Source organism: Schistosoma mansoni, chromosome W (genome assembly GCF_000237925.1).
Source record: "Schistosoma mansoni strain Puerto Rico chromosome W, complete genome".
NCBI lineage: Eukaryota > Metazoa > Platyhelminthes > Trematoda > Strigeidida > Schistosomatidae > Schistosoma > Schistosoma mansoni.
The window spans coordinates 16,238,111-16,260,000 of NC_031502.1; the positions used below are offsets into that span (position 1 = coordinate 16,238,111).

Below are 21,890 nucleotides of genomic sequence, written 5' to 3' on the forward strand. Positions count from 1 at the left end.
ACTATTAATATGGTTACAGATAATAAAGATTAATAGAAATGAGAATTTGACCATGGCAATGATTGAATTAGTCAGGAGCATTACTGAAGATGTTTTAAACTAACTTGTGCTTCGTCTTTTTAGGGATCATAGATGATGCGCGCCTCTAACCTTGCAAACAGTCATTTTCTGTCTTCCTGAGTTTAGATGTTATGCCTTCTATTGTTTGTCTTTATTTCATAACAGATGTGGTATATCTTACTGGCATGTTAATTAGCTTAGTAAACATCAAAATTAAGCAAGTGACATGAAGAGGAATTCGAAATTTATAGTTTTTCCATATGGTAAGTATCCTCTTTTCTCTCATTATTCTACTCACATCAGATGTATTTGAATACTGTAGTGTTCTTAATGCTGCATAACAATTTGGGAAGTTTTATCTTTTCTATGTTTATACATTTTCTCTCGTCAGTTTGAGGATAAAGAATTTTCAAATGTTCGAATGTATAAGTAATTAGGCATTATTCAGAATGAAGTCGTGTTAGTTAGTGCATCAATGTATGGTTAGGTTAGAATTAACTCTTATTTGTTTTTATAACCAGTCGGTTTTATAATGTTGGGATGAATAAATAAATGTATTGATGCGAAAGATATTCACGTCAAACTGTCCATTTATTTCATAATTTTTGTAAAGTCCAATGAAGTGTTATTTTATCAATTATACTTAACCACTGATCACTTCAACCCTTATAAAAAAAATACTTGGAGACTTTACTCAAACTTCAGTGTTACGAAATCTATTCCAGACCGATCAACATAATTTCGAATTACATTGTCGTCTTGGTGTACTCTAGAACTGATGATAAGATAAGTGACTTCACCCTCTCATTTGTACATCTTGGTAAATTTGTGGAGATATAGTTTTTACTAAGATGCAGACTATCGGTTTTATTTATCTTCTAGGTTGACTCATATTATCTTTACATTGTGTCGAATACCAGTCATTGTGTGTAAAGGGCTTTTTCAAATCAAAATGTCATATGTTTGATACATATTAAGAAAACCTAGTGTTTCTATACCTTTTAAGTGAGATTTATTACCTTTAAAAATAATTCATAAAATAAATGGAATGTTGCACGTATGTTAAGTATACTGTGGTCTGCTGACAGTAGGCTTTACTGTGTCATTATATATACATATATTTGTCCCAGATTGTGATGTACAGTGTATATAGTACGGCGTCGTTTGTTTTGTGATAAATGAATGACACAATTTTTTATTGATAAAAGTAGTAAATTTCTGTAGACCTTTTTTTATTCATAATTCACAAAAGAATAAGTTTCTTCTTAAATAAACTAATAACGTAAATGTGACTGTATGTACCTATAAAGAAGGAAACCCAGAAGTTCTCGAAGAATAAATGAATTACTTAAAGCAAAGCTGGAAGTAAAAGAAGTTTATTCTGCAACTGAATGAAAAAAGACTGGTAATATCACATTCAGAATAATATTTGACTTACTACAGTGTAATGATTTATTAACACGGAAAAATGACCTCAGTTTTCTAAAGGATAACCACTTACCTAACTCATTGCTAGTTAAATTATTGTTCAAATTCTCAGCATAGAGGTCTCTAGAAACTGGTGGGTGTTACTGAGATCACAAACATACTGAACTTAAAAAACACTTTGAATACCTGGAAGCACTGAAAAGCTGCTTCATCTCACTGTGGTATTTTTCAGCAAGGCGCATCTATATTCTCACTCGGGCTCGAATTCAAGAACTTAACATTTAGATCACCGAGCCAGCATACTGTGATGTACATATCTGACTCAAATCAACCTTTGGTACGGCACAATCATCTTGAATTGTCTGCTGAGGAGTCCTGTACTAGGATGATACTGATATTTGGTGCTTCGCGATTTTCAGCGGTTTTCTAAATTGGGTAGTTTAGTAATCTCAATAAACTCTCAGTGATACAAGGCAGAATTAGACACTTCCAATGAATAATTTAAAATCTTGGTACGAAATGTTAAATGATAAGTTCATGTTCTTAGAATAGCTTAAAATTGCATGACTCGTAATAATAACAATACATTAATATTATAATTGTTGTACATTCTTTTATTCCAAAAAACACTTTTTAACAAAAAGTTGACTGTTTCTATCAATTCTAGGATAATTCCCAACTTGTAAACATCGATCGTCAAAGATACTTTTAGTATACTTTCGGAGCACTACAATAACATGGATTTGCTATAATTATAAAAAAAAAACTGATTAAAATAATGAAAAGTGTCTAGTATTTTATGTTTATTTTATAGTTAGGCTAAAACTATTCAAGTTGGTTATTAGTTAAATGAATTATTATATCAGAATAAGGGATGAAATAGCTAGACAGGTGTTATGTCTCGTAGATGAACGCTTTATTCGGATCCTAGCTATTCGGATAACCCCAGGCTAGCACTACTCAGCGACTTGAAAGACCAGAGAGAAGACACGAGTATCAGAGCACTTTACTACAAGGTTCAATTATGTACAGAAAAACAGGGGTTTTATAGTAACTAAAAGACCTTGAGATCCCATAGTAACAGTATGTTAACAGCCAATCAGGACCTTGTTACTTTAGTAGCATTTTAGTAGCATAGCTTCTAACTAATCGCTGATTGGTTGGGCTCTTTATGAGCCTCTCTGGAGGCTCTGATAGAGTTTATTGTAAGCCGACTCAACACCCCCCCTTTTTTTTTGAAGATTCGAAGATTAGATTCTGATTTTAAAAAAATTATCTGTAGGTTGAAATTCTCCAACATTTCCTCCCCCACGAAATAATGTTGGATCTTCATATCTCCAATTTACAATTAATATGACTTTATTTAGAACACATTTCTCGTATTGAATGCAGAATCCACTAGAAATGAATAGATGATGATGAACGATATTTGATTTTAGGTCATCGGAATTTGGCTTTCCTGAAACATCTCCATCAAATTCATTAAGATTTTCACAGGAGGATATTTGATAGCTGGGGGAATCATCATCTAATGAAATTGCCTTAGGTTTTTGGTCAGCATTTGATTCAACCGACTTAGTTTCCTCATCTTCATAAGAATTTTCATCAAAATCATGTGCACCATTCCAGCTTTCTTGGCCGATATCATGTAACCCGTAGTTTAATTCTGACTGAAGTTTGTCTTCAGAAATCGGCGGATCGAGTGGTGCTTCATTAGACTCTGGGCTCAGGGCTTTGTCTACGGAACCTTGTTTTTCTTTGACATCTGATACTGTCACAGTTTCATGTGCATTTAGCAAGATATTGTCTTGCTCTGAACCGGCCAACTTACCCATTTTGCCTTTTCCATCAGATGTGAAGGGAAATGAACCCTCAACTGGGCGTTCTTCTGGGACGGCCATTTTAGCACCATTATTGAAAAACTTGTCCAAGACTGTTTCAAATAGTTGCTGCTGGAAGGCTAGCATCTGTTGTTGCCAGTGCTCTAAGATTATCAGCGCCTGTTCTAAAGAAATCGTCATTTTTTTCTGCTGATAATAATAATAACTCCGAAAATTCACCGGCAATTATTACAGCTTGTTTGATCACCAAATCACGTCTCAGTTGCTGTATTTCTTTTTGCCAGAATCCTCGACAACAGTTGTTGTATTTTTTTGTGTACCAAAAACCCCGACAACAATTGTTTTTTTTTTTTGCCGAAATCCCCGTCGCCACTTTGTTATGGCTCGTAGATGAACGCTTTATTCGGATCCTAGCTATTCGGATAACCCCAGGCTAGCACTACTCAGCGACTTGAAAGACTAGAGAGAAGACACGAGTATCAGAGAAATCGCTTTACTACAAGGTTCAATTATGTACAGAAAAACAGGGGTTTTATAGTAACTAAAAGACCTTGAGATCCCATAGTAACAGTATGTTAACAGCCAATCAGGACCTTGTTATTTTAGTAGCATTTTAGTAGCATAGCTTCTAACTAATCGCTGATTGGTTGGGCTCTTTATGAGCCTCTCTGGAGGCTCTGATAGAGTTTATTGTAAGCCGACTCAACAACAGGGATTTTCTGCCAATAATGTGGTGATATGATGCAATAAAAATTATCAATAAATGTTTCCATCATAGAAATTGCTACCAGGTTATCTCTTGTTTAGTGGTATCCAGTGATAAAAACCACTGTTCAATTTATCATACTGAGCATTAACTAAATGGCTGTAATTGAGTTCCGGTGACTGGTGTTCTCAACAAAATTTAAACCCGTAAACGCTCAAATAAGAAAGTTATAATTTCAAGATGGGAAACGTTCTAGCGCTCTATCCGTTATTGTTAGTAGGAATGATAAGTAAATGTGAAAAGATCCCTAGTAAGCATTCTAATATCATCATTAGGTTTATGGTGTTCACATTTATTCTATAATTTAACCTTTCTATTAGTTATTGTACTAACATTAAAATTGACAGTAGCTGTCAGTGTAAACTGAGAAAATCATTGTTAACTCTGGTTGATTTTAAAGTGTTTTGTACACCCAGAGCAATCTTTTCCTTTCCGCTAAATTAAGAGTACATATTGTTCGAGTTCACGGTAACTGTTTAGATCCACTTTCTACATGGTAGGAGCCGGTTATTCATACAAGTAGTCGATAACCGAAATTTCCGTATCAAACATTAGAAAATTTCATCAAGGTAGTGATTCTCCTAATATTTTAATAGTTACATCACTACTTACTGCCTTTTCCATTTTATCATTCTCTTTTACAGTAGGTCTTGACGATGGTTTTATCTGTCATTATACTTAAGATAAATCCTAGTTTTATAAACAAATGTTAACTTACAGCTTTTATTCTCAACGGTATTCTGAACTGATCGACTACTATATATTTCTTTTGCTTCGCCGTTAATGTACACTTTACCGGACTGGCATTCGAAATAAAAACATTTACCGCTCGGAATCATTGCATTTCAAAAATGAAAATAACTGGATCTCTCTTAATTTTATGGCCGTACAAATGATCGATAAAAATCATAAAAAACGAGTCACTGCCTATCTTTTATTGGTAAATTTTGTGTATGATCGTAACGACACCATGATATATAGTGGAAATATGTGATAATCCTATTGGATCAGAAGGACTATGGGGCGTATTCGATGAAAAGTTATACTATCTCTACAAATTTCATTTCAAGTGTATGCCTAAAAGATAATAAGCTGTTCGCCTTTACTATCAGAAATGAGCAGCAAAAAGGATAACCTATTCATTTTAGTTTTAGGGTTAGGGAATGTCTCATGAAATCATAATAGACGGAAAAAAAATTACCGTTGCTCGCTGTACCGAACTTGCAAGAAAGAAGGCTTTCAATTGGATAACATTTGACTTACAATATTTATTATATATACTGATGTTTTCTAGTCACTAATATCTTTAAACTTGTCCAAATTGTCAAATATAACAGCAGCGCGATTGGAGTGAATGCCAAATTCGACCATATACATTGTTCTGATACCTAATTATTAAAGCATTTATTGTTCAGTTATTGCTATTCTTTCGTAAATCTTCCTTGTTCGTAACTATAGTAGGACCAATTTCAGCTCCGATTCATTAAATATGTTTATAACACACTACTCAAAAGCTACTGTCGTCATATTTCTGATGAACTAACAGAACACACAGAAAGAAATATTCCTTGATGATAGAATTAAGGAATAATGCAGAAGTTTGATCATATGAAAATCTGTTTCAAATTTTCAAATGGTTTATGCTTTTTATTATAATACGACCAATTGTTTTATCGATGATTGGGTTTCAGTTCATGCTGTGTAACGTCACGTACATAACGCTGTTTAGTATGGTAACATTGCGAAAATGCTTATGTCGGACCCATGAATGAAGTAAAATTTGACGAATAAATGTGAATCAGAAATTATTAAAGTTGATGTTTATTTAACTATGCGAAGTGGAAAGTAAATAATACAATATTTCTCACTTTGATTAACCACTGAATATGAAATTGTTTGTTATGTTCTACAGTCACAACTTTCAAGTCATCCATAAAGTCCAGAAAAGTATTCTGAAATCAGTTCACTTAAGCAGTGACATGTTATCTTTCCATCTGTCTGACATTGGATGCTCATTGTAAGTGACTTTTCCTATCTTTGTTATAATAAGGATTGTAAAAAGAAAGTAGAAACTAATGGTGAATGATTTGATTTCAAAAGAATCAAGGGGATGATAAAAGAATGCTGAATTATAAATAAATATCTAACTACTTTTAACTCCTGTTTGTCTAATTAATAAATGAGAATAGCGATGAAAATACAAACGTGAGAAAATGGATTTATTATTCAATCTCTTCTCCATTAAATATCTGTTTATAAGACAATTACATAGATAAATTATTTGAAAAGTGGTAGGATTATTTAACTTGCTTTCTCATTTTTCATCATTATTATAGCCAGAAAATGAGGACAGACTGAAACAATTACAGTTAATGGAATTGGCTGTTCTAAATGGTATGACATGGTTTGTTGTGTAATCTTTCTACTTTTGTGTGTTAATCTGTGTCGGTATGCTTCTACTCCGCCGATAAAACATTTACCAATAATTAGTAATTGAACTAACTGCCTATGATTATTTAAATCTAATCAAAAGTTATAACAAACTAATTATATTGCTATCCTAACATTAGCTAGTTAATTGATTAGTTGAGTTGTGTTTTTGTAATGTATGTATGTTTGGTGGTTATACTCATATAATGAGATCATGTTTATCTATGTGCATTAAACAAAGAAAACACATTTTGGTGCTTCATTTTTTAGTAAGTTTACTATCTTGCTAATATTGTTTGGAAGAAGACTGAGATACCATTTCCATTGCTAATACAACCATTGTCCATTTCTTTGTATATTTGTATTCGTTTGTTTGTGTAATAGTCTCAACTAGTTCTGTTTTCATCACGCAGTCATTTATTACTGCGTCTGTCTCTGTTTAAATGTGTATGCGTGTAAATCAGCTTGCGTGAGTAGTTAGAGCAGAGTTTATTGTTTCTTACTGTTTCTTTTGATGCATTGATAACTATTGTGGTATGATTGATGAAGAATTTAACGCTATAAATGTGTAACTTCATGCGTTTGTGTCAGCGCATAGTGCTTCGCTTATCCTTTTAATAATAATACAAATGCTTATATGTGCTCTTATGTGTGTGGGTATTATGTATTTATAAATGAATAGATGATACTTCAAATATTTTGTTTGAATTTCACCTACCATTCATGTATACATGTGAGCAATCCTTATATATATATATATATATATATATATATTAGTGGTTTTCGGTGCACACTGTCATTTTATTGCTTTACCTGAAAATTCATGTGCTTAAAAACAGTTTGTTTTTATTCTTTGCATTTTACTAACCTATACTTGTACTGTAACTGTATAACAGTATGTGTTTTCACCACATTCATTAACGTTCACAATTCTCCTTTTGTCATCAGTTTCATCTAGAAGCAGCTAGTTTTATCAAAGCATATTTATATTGGACTACTTTTTTGTGATTGCGTCATAGCTGTATAGTAATACTAAAATTCCTAATTAACGTGCACTTATTCAACATTTAAAACAATTTCTACCACTACGATACTTTTGTTTAGTCTACTGGAAATACAACAGAATTTAAAACGAGTGAGGAAAGGAAAATGATAATGATGGTTACCAACTTACCAAAACCCCAAAGGGTATAATTAGGATAATGAGTTTTATTTTGTTTAAGAACCCAAGAATTTGTGTATAATAAAGTCAGTAAAATTCTTATTGAAAAATAGACTATAGTAAGTTTTGCACACAGTTATTAAAGTCAATTTCATCCAACGTGGATGACAGTTTAGTGTTAAGACCATTATCGCTCAGCGAAACATTAAATTACTAATATAGATCAGTAGTATTTATAACTGTCGTTCGTTGTATGTGTTTTTCAGAATACTTTTATGTACAGAATGTTTGGATAAATTAAATCTATGATCTACCAATTGTCTCACATGATGACCATTTGCTTCAGAACATTAACAATTTTCTAGTGAAAATTGCTATCACCTATTCCTGTTCACTTCAATAGTTTACCAACACTTTTATTTGACATTCCCGGACATTTTTGGTTTGGTTATTACCAGTTTATTGTTTGAAGCGCTTCCTACGAGTAATTCTAAATTTGGTTACTCGGAATTATGAAAGTTGAATTGCTTGAGTTTATCTTTTGAATATTTCACATACATATTCACACGTGAAGAACAAATTATGATAACATGTGATCCGACCAAAGAAATGTAATTTCTATTTTGAGTTTACTAACATTGAGACATGAATGTGTTATTACCAGTAAATCAATCAGAATTATAAGGTATCTCTTTGCATCAACTCTTTTCCATATTTTATGCTCTCGGATACAAACATACCAAATGTTCTCATCATTTTAGGAAAACATGTGACTTGGTTGGTACACATTTAATCTATTGTTACCACCTTTAAAGTTTAAATAAATACTATGAGATTTTGTTTAACTGTTTTCTATTAGTCTCTCTGTTAAGCAATTAGAAGGCTTAGAGTAATGTTCCATTTTATTGTCTGTTATAAACTATGGATGTCATGAAAATATTGGGTCTTTTCTACATTTCATAATTTCTAAACTCCATTTCCTACCGTTTAGCTCAGAGAAGTTAAAGCGGCTTTATCTAGTTATATTTAACTCGGACTGATGGTGGGTCGTACATCAAAACGGCTTCAAGATAACACCTGATAATGTGATAGAAAGGTCTTAGTTATCTATAAGACTGCAGCTTCATGTTGGTGAATATATGGTCAATGATTTATAGATAACTTACTGACATTGCTAAGTTTAGCCAGGATTTTAACCAGACAATTAAATGTTTATGCTACTTCACAAACTGTGGCTTTTGTGACCAAAGTGGTTACAGCTTGTTAGCCGTAGTTGCAGACACCTTTTATGATTTATATCTAACTGGGGATATATGGAATGAATTTCTAAACTTCATCTTCCAAAGTCTAGCTTCAGTGGTTTCACTACTCTGTCAGTCGGTATCTTCATCAAGTTACTGGAAAGAACCTAGATATGTCATTGGCATTGGTGAATCGGAATTCAGTAAAGCCCAAAAAAACTACTATTTGTGTAAAAAATCTAGTACCACATGATAAATATTCACGTGCTAAGTTTATCGATTTATTTAATTCCTACTACAACAGTTATAAAGAACAGAAAAAATGTAAAATAACTGTGCTATCATGAGGCACAACTTGAAATACGAGAAAAATAGAACATTGAAACAATGACCAGTCCCAGTTATTAGATATTGTCATATGTTCTGTTTATCATTTCATCCGTTATTTGTGTAAGTATGCATTAATCGAATTATGGAGTTTTCTGGAATTTTTCTCAATTACACTGAAGCATTTTATTTTGCAACATCTATTGAAATAAAAGCGATTACACTGATCAGGTTAGTTACTTAAAAAACGGTAAACAGTATTTTGTATATATATATATATACCCGTAAACGTTGGTTATCCATATTAGGTTCTTCAAAGTCTTCTGTATAGAAATTGACTTGTGTTTTACTTGTGTTATTTGGTTGCTTTAAAACATAAAAATTAACAATAATTGATGACTGCATGATAAATAATGTAATCCGCTTTTCCGGTTTCTATGAGTGAGTTTTATTTCTGCCTAAAATAGTTAATATATGCACTCTTGAAAGCAATGAAATGCTGGGTGCTGTCTTTACTTGGGATTTAATGATATTTCTTCTTTCTCACATGTAGTAAGAACAACACTATATTCAGTAATACCTTTAAACATTTGAGGATGCTAGTCTGCATCATTTGCATCATCATTGAGCACCACTTTAGTTATTCCTCCTTTTTTAAAAGATACTATTCTTTTGCTAAAAGTGTATGCTGAATAATTCTTATTATTATTCTATTTGGTCGGTTTCAACAAATAATATTCATGGTTACTAACATTTAATCACAAATTCTTTGATAGCAAAATGCTGTTCGCTGTGGACAAATGATTTTTCCTGGTGACAAAAATACAAAATATGGTTTTATTTTATGGTGGTGCCAAAATCCGATTAATATTATTCATATTTTATCTTTCATTTTCCATTTGAATAAAATAAAAGATCAGTGTATTTTGAAATCGTAATGAGTCTGAAAATATGTCAATTGTATTCTCAAACGTCAAATAATTGGTAATTACTTTTATCCCAGGAGCTTCATCGTTTCTTCATAATGTTTTCATAATTATATAGGATAATCTTTCACGTAAAGTTTTGTGTTAGTTTCTACTTACTCTTAAAGGATTGTACCACATATTTTGTACACATTGAATATATATTATGAACTGTTTAGACTTTGACTATATATATAACTTGCAATCATAGAGCTGAAATGCCGTTTCCTTATCTAGAATGATGAACCTGATTAAGATCACTTCATATTTCGATTTATAAACTTACACTTTCACATAAAATCATTCAATAAGACTGGGAAAATAGTTTAATTCTGAATGGATTAAACTATGAGTCTATAGCTTATGTATTTCTGGAGTGATGATGCTCAAACATAAAATAGCTAAAGTGCTCTTATTTCAGATGGCACTACTAACCATTAGATAATAAATCATTAATTTAACAATAATTACAATAAATTCACATGACTTAATTCTGCCAGTCAGTTTTATGATACAAATTCATCAAGTACCAACGAATGATATTTAGAAATAATAAAAAAAATAAGCTAATTTTAAGCGTCAATAGACCTTAATGCTAAATTAGGAAACATTGAAAAGTTTTGATAATACATTAGTATATCCGTCAGTCATCAGGTGAATGGCTCATATTATCTCCCTCTCATTTTTATTTCACCCCGCACAAATAAATAACTCAGTGATATATCTCATTTTGTTTCCGTTGACCTGAGTTTATAATTCACTTATTAATGACAAACGTCTTAATTGTTTAATTTTGAACTTCATTTCTTTATTACTGACAAGAATATAAGCCTGCTTATTTACTCGTTTATGCATAACTGGACTTATATAGACACAGAAATATGTTATCTGCTATTTTGTTTACTGACAGGCAAAAGCAAAAGCTTATAGATGATATTGAATTGATGCATTTTAATTAAAATGTAGAGGTCAAGAATTTGATTTTGTTAGTTTTGATGCTTTTCATGTTATTGGTTATTTTTCTTTTTCATTGTTTTCATTTGGTATTTCTCTTGCTTTCTACTTCAATTGTTCTAATTGATTTATTTTTATAAGTTTACTCTTGGACATTTTTTGTCGTATTCTTAGTTGTTCAATTATTTCACAAACGTCTAAACATTGTTTAGAAAGTTTGTTAATGAAGTCTTAGATCTATTAGAGTAGAATTGATTATAGGTAGTAGTGCATCTGAAATAATTTTATAAGTAAACTGTTACTCAATGTTAAATTTTCAGTATATTTGTTCAAATGTATTTACACTGATCAAAATGAACACATTCTTCAGTGGTTATACTTCCTGTTTGTTAGGAAATAATAATAATATTCTAGATTTTGTGAGCTGTGGGTTAGTGGTTAAGGCAATTAACTTTCAGCTACTAAGTCTCGGGTCTAAACCTTGCTCAGTCTGTTTCAGTTTGGGCAACCGGATAATACCGTTAGTCTTCATACTTAGAGTATATGACTCATATCCAAGTATCTGGTGAATAAGTTAACTACTTTATTACTTTCGTGAATGAAAATTATGTTTAATAGCATATTGCTCCTTTACAATTATATGGTTAAAATAATATACGGAACCATTTTTTAGACAGAATCGAACCAAGTTTGTCATGCCATTGTATGTGACACTAAATAAGAGTGTCAAAACAGATTGTGTTTTAAATTGATTTTTTGAAGCGGACTATGCAAATTTATGATTACTGAATCAAAGATTAGGTGTTAAACTTAGTTTTAAACTGAATTAAGAATAAAATTGCAAGTGGAACACAAATAAAGATGTCCAAACATTGGATGAAATTGATTCCGTGGATAAAAATATCCCAGCTAGACTAAATTACCAAAAGTCTATATAAAACATTAATATATACATTTATTAGTTTGTTGGGGTTTTTTATTACAGCAACTTTTTATTTACCGCCTATTCTATGGTGAAATTTATGATTTAGAAATAAGGTGCATATTAACTTTCCGTGCTACAACTGCTATTTAGAGAGCTATTACAGTGTATCGATAAAAGACTGATAATTTGATATCTGATATTCAATGTGATGAATTATAAAAAACACGCCTTGTAGATTTACACGTATTGTGGGCTGGGTTACTTATATTCATATAAGTAGTATATTGTGATGGTCAGGCATAGAATGTATTTTACTAGGAGATCGATAAGGAAAGAACGGAAACGAAATGCGATTGGTATGAAAATGCATGAACAATAATAATCGAAGACTATGGACTGATATTTGCAGAAGGAACGGTCAAAATTGAGACAATTGATTGATAGTTTTCAAATTAACATTGAGGAAACTACAACTAGCAATCCTCTTTGAACATATGCAACTATAAGATATAATCATCTGTTTCATACATGTGTCTGTCTTGTTTCTGTAAGACGTATTTCTCAAAGTTTTTCAAGCTTTCTAAACAATATTGGTTTAATTACCATTAAGATGAAGGAAAACTCGTTTTTTCTCTACACTATTTTCATGTAAAACACGTTTAATTGTTTTTCCGTGAAACGTATCAGTGAATACGTTAGTTGGAAATAAAACAGAAAACTATTTATAAGTTACATATGACAGTTACATGACTTTTGTCTCATCTAAGTATACTGGTATTGTAATAGTTTTGAATGGGCTCCACAATTATTTTGATTTTGGTCAATGATTTCATGAATTATTTTAATGAACTGTTCTACGAAGACAATTTTAGCTACAACAGTGGATGAATCCTATTCTCATTCAGGGCCTTCGTCCTCCCTTCTGTGATGCTTCGTGAAGTCCATTCAGAAAGATAGGTCTTTGAATTTCGAGGAAATTCCTTCTATATTGTGAAATTGATCGTATCCGTATTATAAGTGAAAACAACAAACATATTGAAATTTGTATTTACTTACTCGAATCGGTTGCATTTTCAGTCAGTATTTAATTCTAGTTATCAGAGAGACTTTTAAAACTTTCCATTGATAATATTTCTGGTTTTTTCTTTATTCCAAAAATTATATAAGCCTGATGGGGAAGATCAGGTGAAGAAACGCCAGCTTATGGAATTAGCAATTATCAATGGTACATATCGAGCTGTGAATCAACGTTCCATTTTCTTCCCTTCAACAAATTTAGCAAGTGAATTACCTTTGAGAGATGAGGATTTACACCAACAATATATAAATGGACATGTGATAAGGTGTTCTCACAGTCCGATCGATAATTCAGACATAGCGTCCAATCGTGAGTGATAAAGTGCATGCGTTGGATAATATCTGTGCCATCGTTTGTTGTTCGTGTTGTTATTTTTTGTGTAGGACCGGAGAGATTTATCTCGTAGTTGGTGTTGGTTAAGGGTGCATGCGTCACTATAGTAATTTTGTACACCTTGAGTTGTTTGTCATCATTTCGGTAATTGGTTTTCATTTAATGTTTTTAACTCAATTGCATGATTTGGAATGTTTGACATACCTACTTAATAATATCAAAACGTTTCTTCCTTAATGATTAGGTACGGGTTATTGATCAAACTTGATTTCAGTAGAGTATTCAGTTTCCAAAGACAGAATGATTAAATAGTCGTAAGTATCTCAGATTTCATAGGGCTTCTTAGTGATTTAAAGGTGATCCCTGAAGTCCGATAAAATTATAGTTTGCTAACGGACTGTTGAGATTGATTCAGGTTTTGATTCATAATTTCGTCGGTATTTTTCTTAGACTTTTTATCAGATTGGAGTGCTTTCATTCTCGTGATTCAAAAATTGATTCTCATTGTGTGATTTACAAATTTCATTCAAGCACAAGCTGGTTATTCAAAGCTAATGTATTATCAAGCCCTACAATCTAACAGATTTCCTTTCTACTCTTATTCCTAATAATAATGTGCTGAGTATCCCATTGGTAGTTCGAATAAGAATGCATAATAAAGTCGAAATTCATAGAAACTAGAATATGAAAATGTGAAAATTTACATTCAGAGATTTTCAGTTTTGTATTAATTAGTATGAATCAGTTTTCATTTCCCTCATTTTATTCTTGTTCCGATCTTTGAAATCCTGCTATCACTGTTTGATAAACATTAATATTTCATAGTTTAGACACGAATAGATCTTAGTTAGACCAATACTAGAAATCTAGAATTACCAAAAGGGAAACTTTTCTTAGTGTGGGATTCCTCAGTAGTGCACATTCATAACTCTGCATCCGAGAATCCATCCTAGGACTGACTGAAGTTAGACAATAACACCGTTGGGTACTAGCTCAAAGGTCTAGAGGTTGAGCGTTCGCATGCAAGACCGAAGGTCCTGGGTTTGACTCTCACACACAAAGTAATGCATGTCCACTGCTAAGGAGTCACATTGTAAGGCTAAAATGCCATCCAGTGACTCTAGATAGTGGTCTAACTAGTATCAGTTCGTTATTTGAACTATGAAAATATCCATAGGCTTATCAGACCAAACGACACACCTTGATTCTAACTAACGAAAAATGAAGAGAGTGATTTTTTTTAACTTCCTCTTTCCGACAAAAAAATAATAATGACTTAATACCGGTAGTATCGAGCTAACACTTTTGAAATCTCAATTTTAATAGTTCAACTGTTCAGAAATATTTTAATCACACTTATATAAATTCGGAGAAACTGAACTCATTGCTGTATTTGTGAATATGGTAAATATGATATTGATCCACTTATACACTTTAAAATGTTCACGGTTCGTTGTACAAAAAATTATTTCATTTCAAAAAGTTTACAAAATTGATCCAAATGAAGAAAAAACTGTAAGAAGTACTTAAAATACAATAAAACTAAGAACACTATTAACATGAAGTTGGTAATTTTCTTCAAATAACGCAAGTTCATATTTTAGTGATTGTAGAACTAACCAACTTATCATCTATGATCATGAGTCAATTGAAGCTAGACCACCATGGAAAACCTGGAAGCACTGGACGACCTCATGATCTTAACTATAAAATACTAAATTCTCCACGAAACCCCTCTCTGATAATTATCATCTATGAGGTAAACATATATTGGATATTTTTATAGTTGGTTTGAATCACTATAAAATTCGAGTCAGTCATTTGAGTAGTGAAAACAATTTGTAAACATCATTCATGATTGTGTTTATCAACATATTCAGCTCGAAATTATACTATTTATCCTTAGAAGTGATCTGACTAGTCAACTGATGAATACTAACTTTTGATGTGTTTATAAATTAAAATGAAGTGTGCAGCCCATAAGATGAGCAGTAAAGCGTTGGTTTACAAAAACATTTTCATTTGTTCAGTTTATACATTCATTAGGCGACATATTTTCACAGTTCAAAAGGCTTCAGAAAAAGTTTTCTTCTAAATATAATAATGGAGTGTATTTTCATTTATGACAGTTATCCATACGTTTTCTTGCAGATAAACACGGAATAACTTTTTAATCTTTTTATTGTATTGCCTTGAATAATATTTGATATCTGATGATTTAGTATTCTACTAGTCACTATGAATCACAGATCATTTTCCTTTCATCTGTATTTTTGATTTCAAAAGATGTAAATATATTCGGAAAGTAGGTTTTTATATTGTCTCAAAGAATGGTTTGTACGGTAGTATTGTGATTCCATTTCATGTTTTATTTGGTTTTGTCTAACTGGTGGTAAAATTGAGATAAGCTGGAGGACGACTGAGGAACAAAAACCATATTTTGAGATTATCTAGCAGTGGCCACTCATGATTATACAAAGAACTGAATTAGAAATCTTCACGTTAAAGGATAAGGTTATTCTCTAGTATCAAGTAGTTATCGTGTTTCAACATCAGTCACTTAACAAAATATGATAACCACTTAAAGCTTATGGTGACTAATCAAATCATTTGTAAATGAAACTTCTCATCGAAACTTCAAGGCATCTATATGGAAGCTGGGTACCAGGAAGGTATTGATTAGTGTTTGTTTGTGCAGTTTTTGAAGATTTCTGTTGTTTGACGATAACGTTCATCCCGTACTGGTATAAGCTTGAAAAGTATTAGAAAAATCCTCTTTAGAAGAATGTTTTGCAGCTGACCCACGTAGCCACTGCTCAGTTATAATCCTGATAATTAGTGAACGATCCTTTCAATTTGTTTAAAGTGTATAAGCGCTTGTTTTTAACAGTGTAGTCGAGATGACAATGTCCATGATTAAAAGTTTTGCTTATTGTTTGTAATAGAATATCTAATTACGGGGTTTGTTCTATTGACGCTTAAAGCTTTAGGTTACTTTACATCGTCGATGTATAGACTGGTGAAACTTTTGAAATGAGGATTCGAACTAAAAAGGCTGATTAACTATTGTTCCCACTTTAAAACTTATATAAATGTACTTATATTGAACTTAAATTCAGGTTATAATGTTTTGTGGGAAAGTTTTAATTTATTCTCTGCATCAAAATGCACATACCATCAACTGTTTATAAGTGGGTGATCGTTATTAGTACTTGGGTCACATTGTTTATACTAATATTCATCAAAACTGGCTATCTAGTCCGAACTTCACAGAAAATGAACGATAATGGGAATTGTTTGGATTTTAGTCGCTGAGATTATTCAAATTTAATTCCAACATTTACTATATGATATTAGTTTTGGCAAGGATGTTAAACAAATGTGCAACTAATTTTATTTCTCCTACAATTTATATATATATTTAATGCACGTTTAAATAAATCATGTTTTTGGATAAGTCTAAGGAGATTTTGAAATTTTACATAACAACACATCATTCTGATATTGATATCTGGCCCGAAATTAACTATTAAAAATGATTCCAGTAAAACTGAATAATTTTCACATTGAACATAAATGTACTGCATTAGTCAACGAACTTAACTACGAGGCCATAATCATAATGGTAATAGGCTTTGGATTATATTTCAGTGAACAAGTTTGAGACCATTGATAGTTTAGAAAGATGTTCTGGGTAAAAGTCTATGATTCTGTAGGTAAAGATCTATTTCTAGTTAAGTACTTTGTTTAAGTTTTGAATGATTAAAAGAAATATGGGATACAGTCTTGTTAGAAATGATATGAAGAACGACACCGCATAACATTCACTCTACTATAATATCGCACAAACTGTTTAGTGCTTGATATTTATAAAAAAGGCAAAATTGCTTGAAGAAAGTATCTAGTAAATGACTTGTTCAGTAAAAACTTAATGGAATTTCGAAAATTGTCCAAAAAGTGAACTTATTGAAAACAAACTAGTATATTATCACTAGTAAAATAGAACGCTTAGTCAAGAAAATGAAGTTGAAACTATGATTAAACCCTAGGGTTCCTGTCATTGGAAAAAAAGGAAATGAAATAAACCATTTTCTAGGTTTGTAGTTAACAGCTGTAGTAATTAGCTAATTTGGTAAATTAGTTGAATTTTCATTTCACTTTCGAAAGTTTGGTTGAAACGAATGATATAATGTTGGAATTATTGTAACAACTTATCTATGTGTGTAAGTGATAGAACAAAATACATTTTCACAAACATTTTGTGAATATTTGGATTGAGTAGTTAACGATGTAAAAAATGATATTATGTTAATGTGGAATAAGTCATGAAGTTGTGTAGTATTTCCAAGTGTGAGCTTGTCAATATAACCATTATGCACTAATATCTAAAGTTTATTCATCTTGATTTATGTTTTTATCTGTGATCTAAGATAATGAAATGAACAGAGATGAACATTATTGTACAATGAGATAATTGACTAACTTGTCATTAACAAGTGACACTGAATACTTGCAGCTGGATATTTCGTTTTGTTTGTATCATTGATATATGTTTCAGTATAATTTTAACTTTATTTAGTAGCTGCTGAAAATGGCGAGGTACATCTCCATGTTTATAAACTGTAATTTATTTTTACTCTTTACTGTCTGATCGAATCATGTGAACATTGAAAAGATGTGTTGTGTAACCAGATGATAATCCGTAATATTGGTTTCTTATAATTTTAGATCATTTGTTAAAATAGTTTCCCTATTTGATGATAATACTAGCTAAGATTTATTCACAACTTTTTTTCAATTAATTAAGCCATGGCTAGTTCTAGTAGTAATTATTATGCTAATGAACGTCGGCAACATCAGTTAATCAACTTGTATGTTATTGATTCTTTGAAATACTATTAAAGGGTATAAAAAATACTTTGTTACCTGCTCATTCTTTCTTCCTGTAATTTCAGCACTAATAAAATTTATTACTGAAGGCTTTCATTTAAAAAGTGTACTATTTCATAGCTAACTAAAACGGTTACGCTTTCTCATTATTATTTATGGAAACCAATGGTATTTTATTGTTTTAAAAAAAACACCTATAATAATGCGCTGCATTTTTAAGAATAATTAAAACGAGATAAAAATGCATAAATTATAATCACAAGTGAAGAATATATAGACGCAGAATACAGCCGTTTTTAATCGAATTAAACATTCATCAATATCATTTTCACAATGGTGTTATGTATTGTAACTTAGTTGATAAAGGTGTCTAAAACTAGCCTGATGATTGGAGGATTTCGCATGTGTTTAACGTTTTCAAACCGCTACCTAACCTTTCTACACTGATGCTTATTATGCAATTGTTTCTTCTTTTCTGACGTTTTTCATTGCTGTCGTAAAAACACGATTTCTGTGAAGTCATTTTGTGTGTATAATTTAATAGGTTTGATTAATTGAATTAAGTATATGTATGCTTAGAGTGACAGCTTTAATGGATAATATTTTGCCTTTAACTTCAGATAAAGATCGTCAGCAAGCACATATTCAACAAGTTCAACAACATCAACAGCTCATATTACAACATCAGTCACTTACTGTATTAAATCATCAAGCGGCTGCAGCAGCGGCAGCTGCAGCAGCTGCAGCCCAAATATTACCATCAAATAAATATTCTTCAAGTAATATTTTACCTCAGATTCAGTCTCAGGTACTTCCTGGATCACTGACAACAAACTGTTTACTTCCTGGAACAGTGAATTCTGCATTATCTCAAGCTAATTCAATACATTCCATTCCGAATGATCAATTGTCTCATTCTATCCCATCTCTTAGCTCAGCGAATTTATCTACGTATTTACCAAATAATAATATATCCGGACTTTTATATCCTTTGACGGCAAATGCAGCTTTATCTGCAGCCGTCAGTACAGGATCAGCTACAAATAATGGACAACTTAATCTAACTCTTCCTTTAAGCCAAATCGCTGGCGGTATTACTGGGAATGGACTTTCTGGTTTATCCTTGCCAATTGGTTCTACGTTGCATGCAGCCAGTAAGTTGTTGGAAAAATGAATCTATTTTGTCTGTTAATCTAAGTTTAGTGATGGTCAGATCACCATACAGTATTTCTAGACCGTGAAACTCAAACTTAATAATCTCGATTCTTGATAACATCTGGGATCTGGACTGTTCAAATAAATCACAACTACATGTAAACAGCATTTTAGTACATCTTGATAGTTAATAACGTTGCAAAAAAGAGGATTACAATCTGAGCGAATGTTAGCCTATTAGTGTCGTTTGGTCAAGATGAGAAAGTGTTGTGATATACTTCACTCAAATTACGCAGATTTATTTTCTCCATTCGGTTTTTAATAGTAAAATGTGAGAGCTCACTTTTTGGCTTTTGTAAGCTATCCGAACAATACAATTTTGTATTGTTTCGCTTTTCCAACTGTAAATTTGATATTTAAGATCAACTTCGTTGAACCGAATCATACTTATTTTCCATAAAATAATTCACATTATGCTACAGTTGCTTACTTTTGCAAAGTATAAAGACGTCAGATAATATATGGGTATAGCCACTACTGACGACATCATAACGTTTTTATTAATGGTCTTTTAGAAGCAATAAGTAAAGGTTTGGTTTCAGTGGTTTAAAACATCGTACAAAACAATAAACACTTCGTCCTCACTAATATGTAAAAGTGAATAAATTATACATTCTTTCGGTAAAATAGTTGATTGTATTTCCGATTCACAATTATGAATATAGTAATTTGAAATTTATATTTCTTACCGATATGAGTACAAGTAATGTTACAATCTTTTTCGACGTATGATTCTGTTCATTTAAAGGCCATGACCAGTTAGCTGCTGTTGCAGCTGCTCTCCTTAGTGGAAGTGGAGCAGGAGGTATTGGTGCAAGCAATTCAAATTTACAGTTATGCAATGGTAACGTGAATAATCCTGTATCTAATATAAACTCAGGTGCTCATAGTTACCCTATCACTTCACATACATCACTTGCAAATGCTGTAAATATTCTGGAATTCAACAGCGCATCGAATACACAAGACACTGGTTCAGGTAGTTTTAAGAGTAAACTTACTTCCTCAAAGATAACATTATCTATTAAAATATATGTTTTTAAATTTATTTAAAGCTTTTACAAATGCACTTGGTCAACTTTGAGATTCTTAGTATTTGTCTCAGTTCAATCTTGAACTTTGCAGATATAAGTAAAGTCGTTGAGGATGTGAATAAGTCAAATGTACTAATCCGCAATTATTTCGTAGGTTATTACCGTAGTTTAGTATAGGAATAGGATTATAGCCACTTACATATGACAGGTTAATCCCTGAAGTAACTTCTGGTCTTTTCAGTAAGTTCAAATGCACAGTAATGTTAACAGAAAAAATGTTTACAGAACTTGTATAATAGAGTCAGGAACAAAATTAGTGAAAATAAAACACCTACTATTAGTGTTAACAAATTTGAATCATCTATTAAGGAAACGCCGAATTCATTTAGTAATAGAAATAATACTACAACAAAGAAAATTACGTTTTTGACTATATAATTTTTTGAAGCTCCATAATTGTATTTATAATTATTATAAACAGATCACAGTCTATTATTGAACAATGGATTAGGATTGGGTTATTGTCTAAGTGTTCAAGTATCATAACGAGCAGAAAACAGACCAAATTTGAAGTGCTAAAGCTATTGGATGTTCAGTGGCCTTCGGGTATGATTCCATGCCAATAAGTCATACTGTATGTAATTGTTTATTTTGCCCTATACTTTGATGTACAAGTGTGTTATCTAAGTAGGAACAAGTTTAAGCTGGTCAGTTGATCTTTGTAAAATACGTTCATCATAGAGTTTTGCTTGAATAATTTAATTTTTTACGTACATTCATTCAAATACTTCAAATTTCATCGCGCATTCATTAACTCATAATTAAACGCCAGTTATATCTGATGATTAAGTCAAGAAGCGGTTGTTAGAATTTCAGTTGGAATAGATGAAATTTTCTTCCGACCAATTGTTACTGTTACAGTTAAAACTAGAGAAGAAACTTTATTATACAAAATTGAATTTGTTTATACAATGGATTATAAGTTAAGATCATCAATTCAAAAATTACGTTGTCTAAGGAACTGGAAGTTGTTTCCAGATGCGTAATATCATAGTAAATATCAACATGATAGAATTAAAAACGACGATATAAGAAATATTTCTACGTCGAAACCATTATCAGTAATTGTAAAACTGTTAGAAATAGAGGTTAAATTTCTGGAAATTAAGTGGTCAGAGATGTACTATGTACATAAATTACCGGATTTAATTCACGCGTCACTGTTATATGCATGCTACTGG

General features: G+C 31.6%; 1 protein-coding gene across 1 annotated transcript in view; it reads left to right on the top strand.

Annotated features, from left to right (window-relative positions):
- Smp_171860 (kh-domain rna binding protein-related) overlaps positions 1-21,890 on the top strand; it is a gene marked incomplete at both ends in the record, with an annotated part of 35,475 nt that overhangs the window by 13,336 nt on the left and 249 nt on the right. Inside the window, 3 exons of the mRNA XM_018788757.1 lie at positions 6,432-6,489; positions 19,021-19,554; positions 20,364-20,594. Of these exons, the coding sequence (XP_018654268.1) occupies positions 6,432-6,489; positions 19,021-19,554; positions 20,364-20,594 (823 nt within the window). The remainder of the gene's footprint in view (positions 1-6,431; positions 6,490-19,020; positions 19,555-20,363; positions 20,595-21,890) is intronic.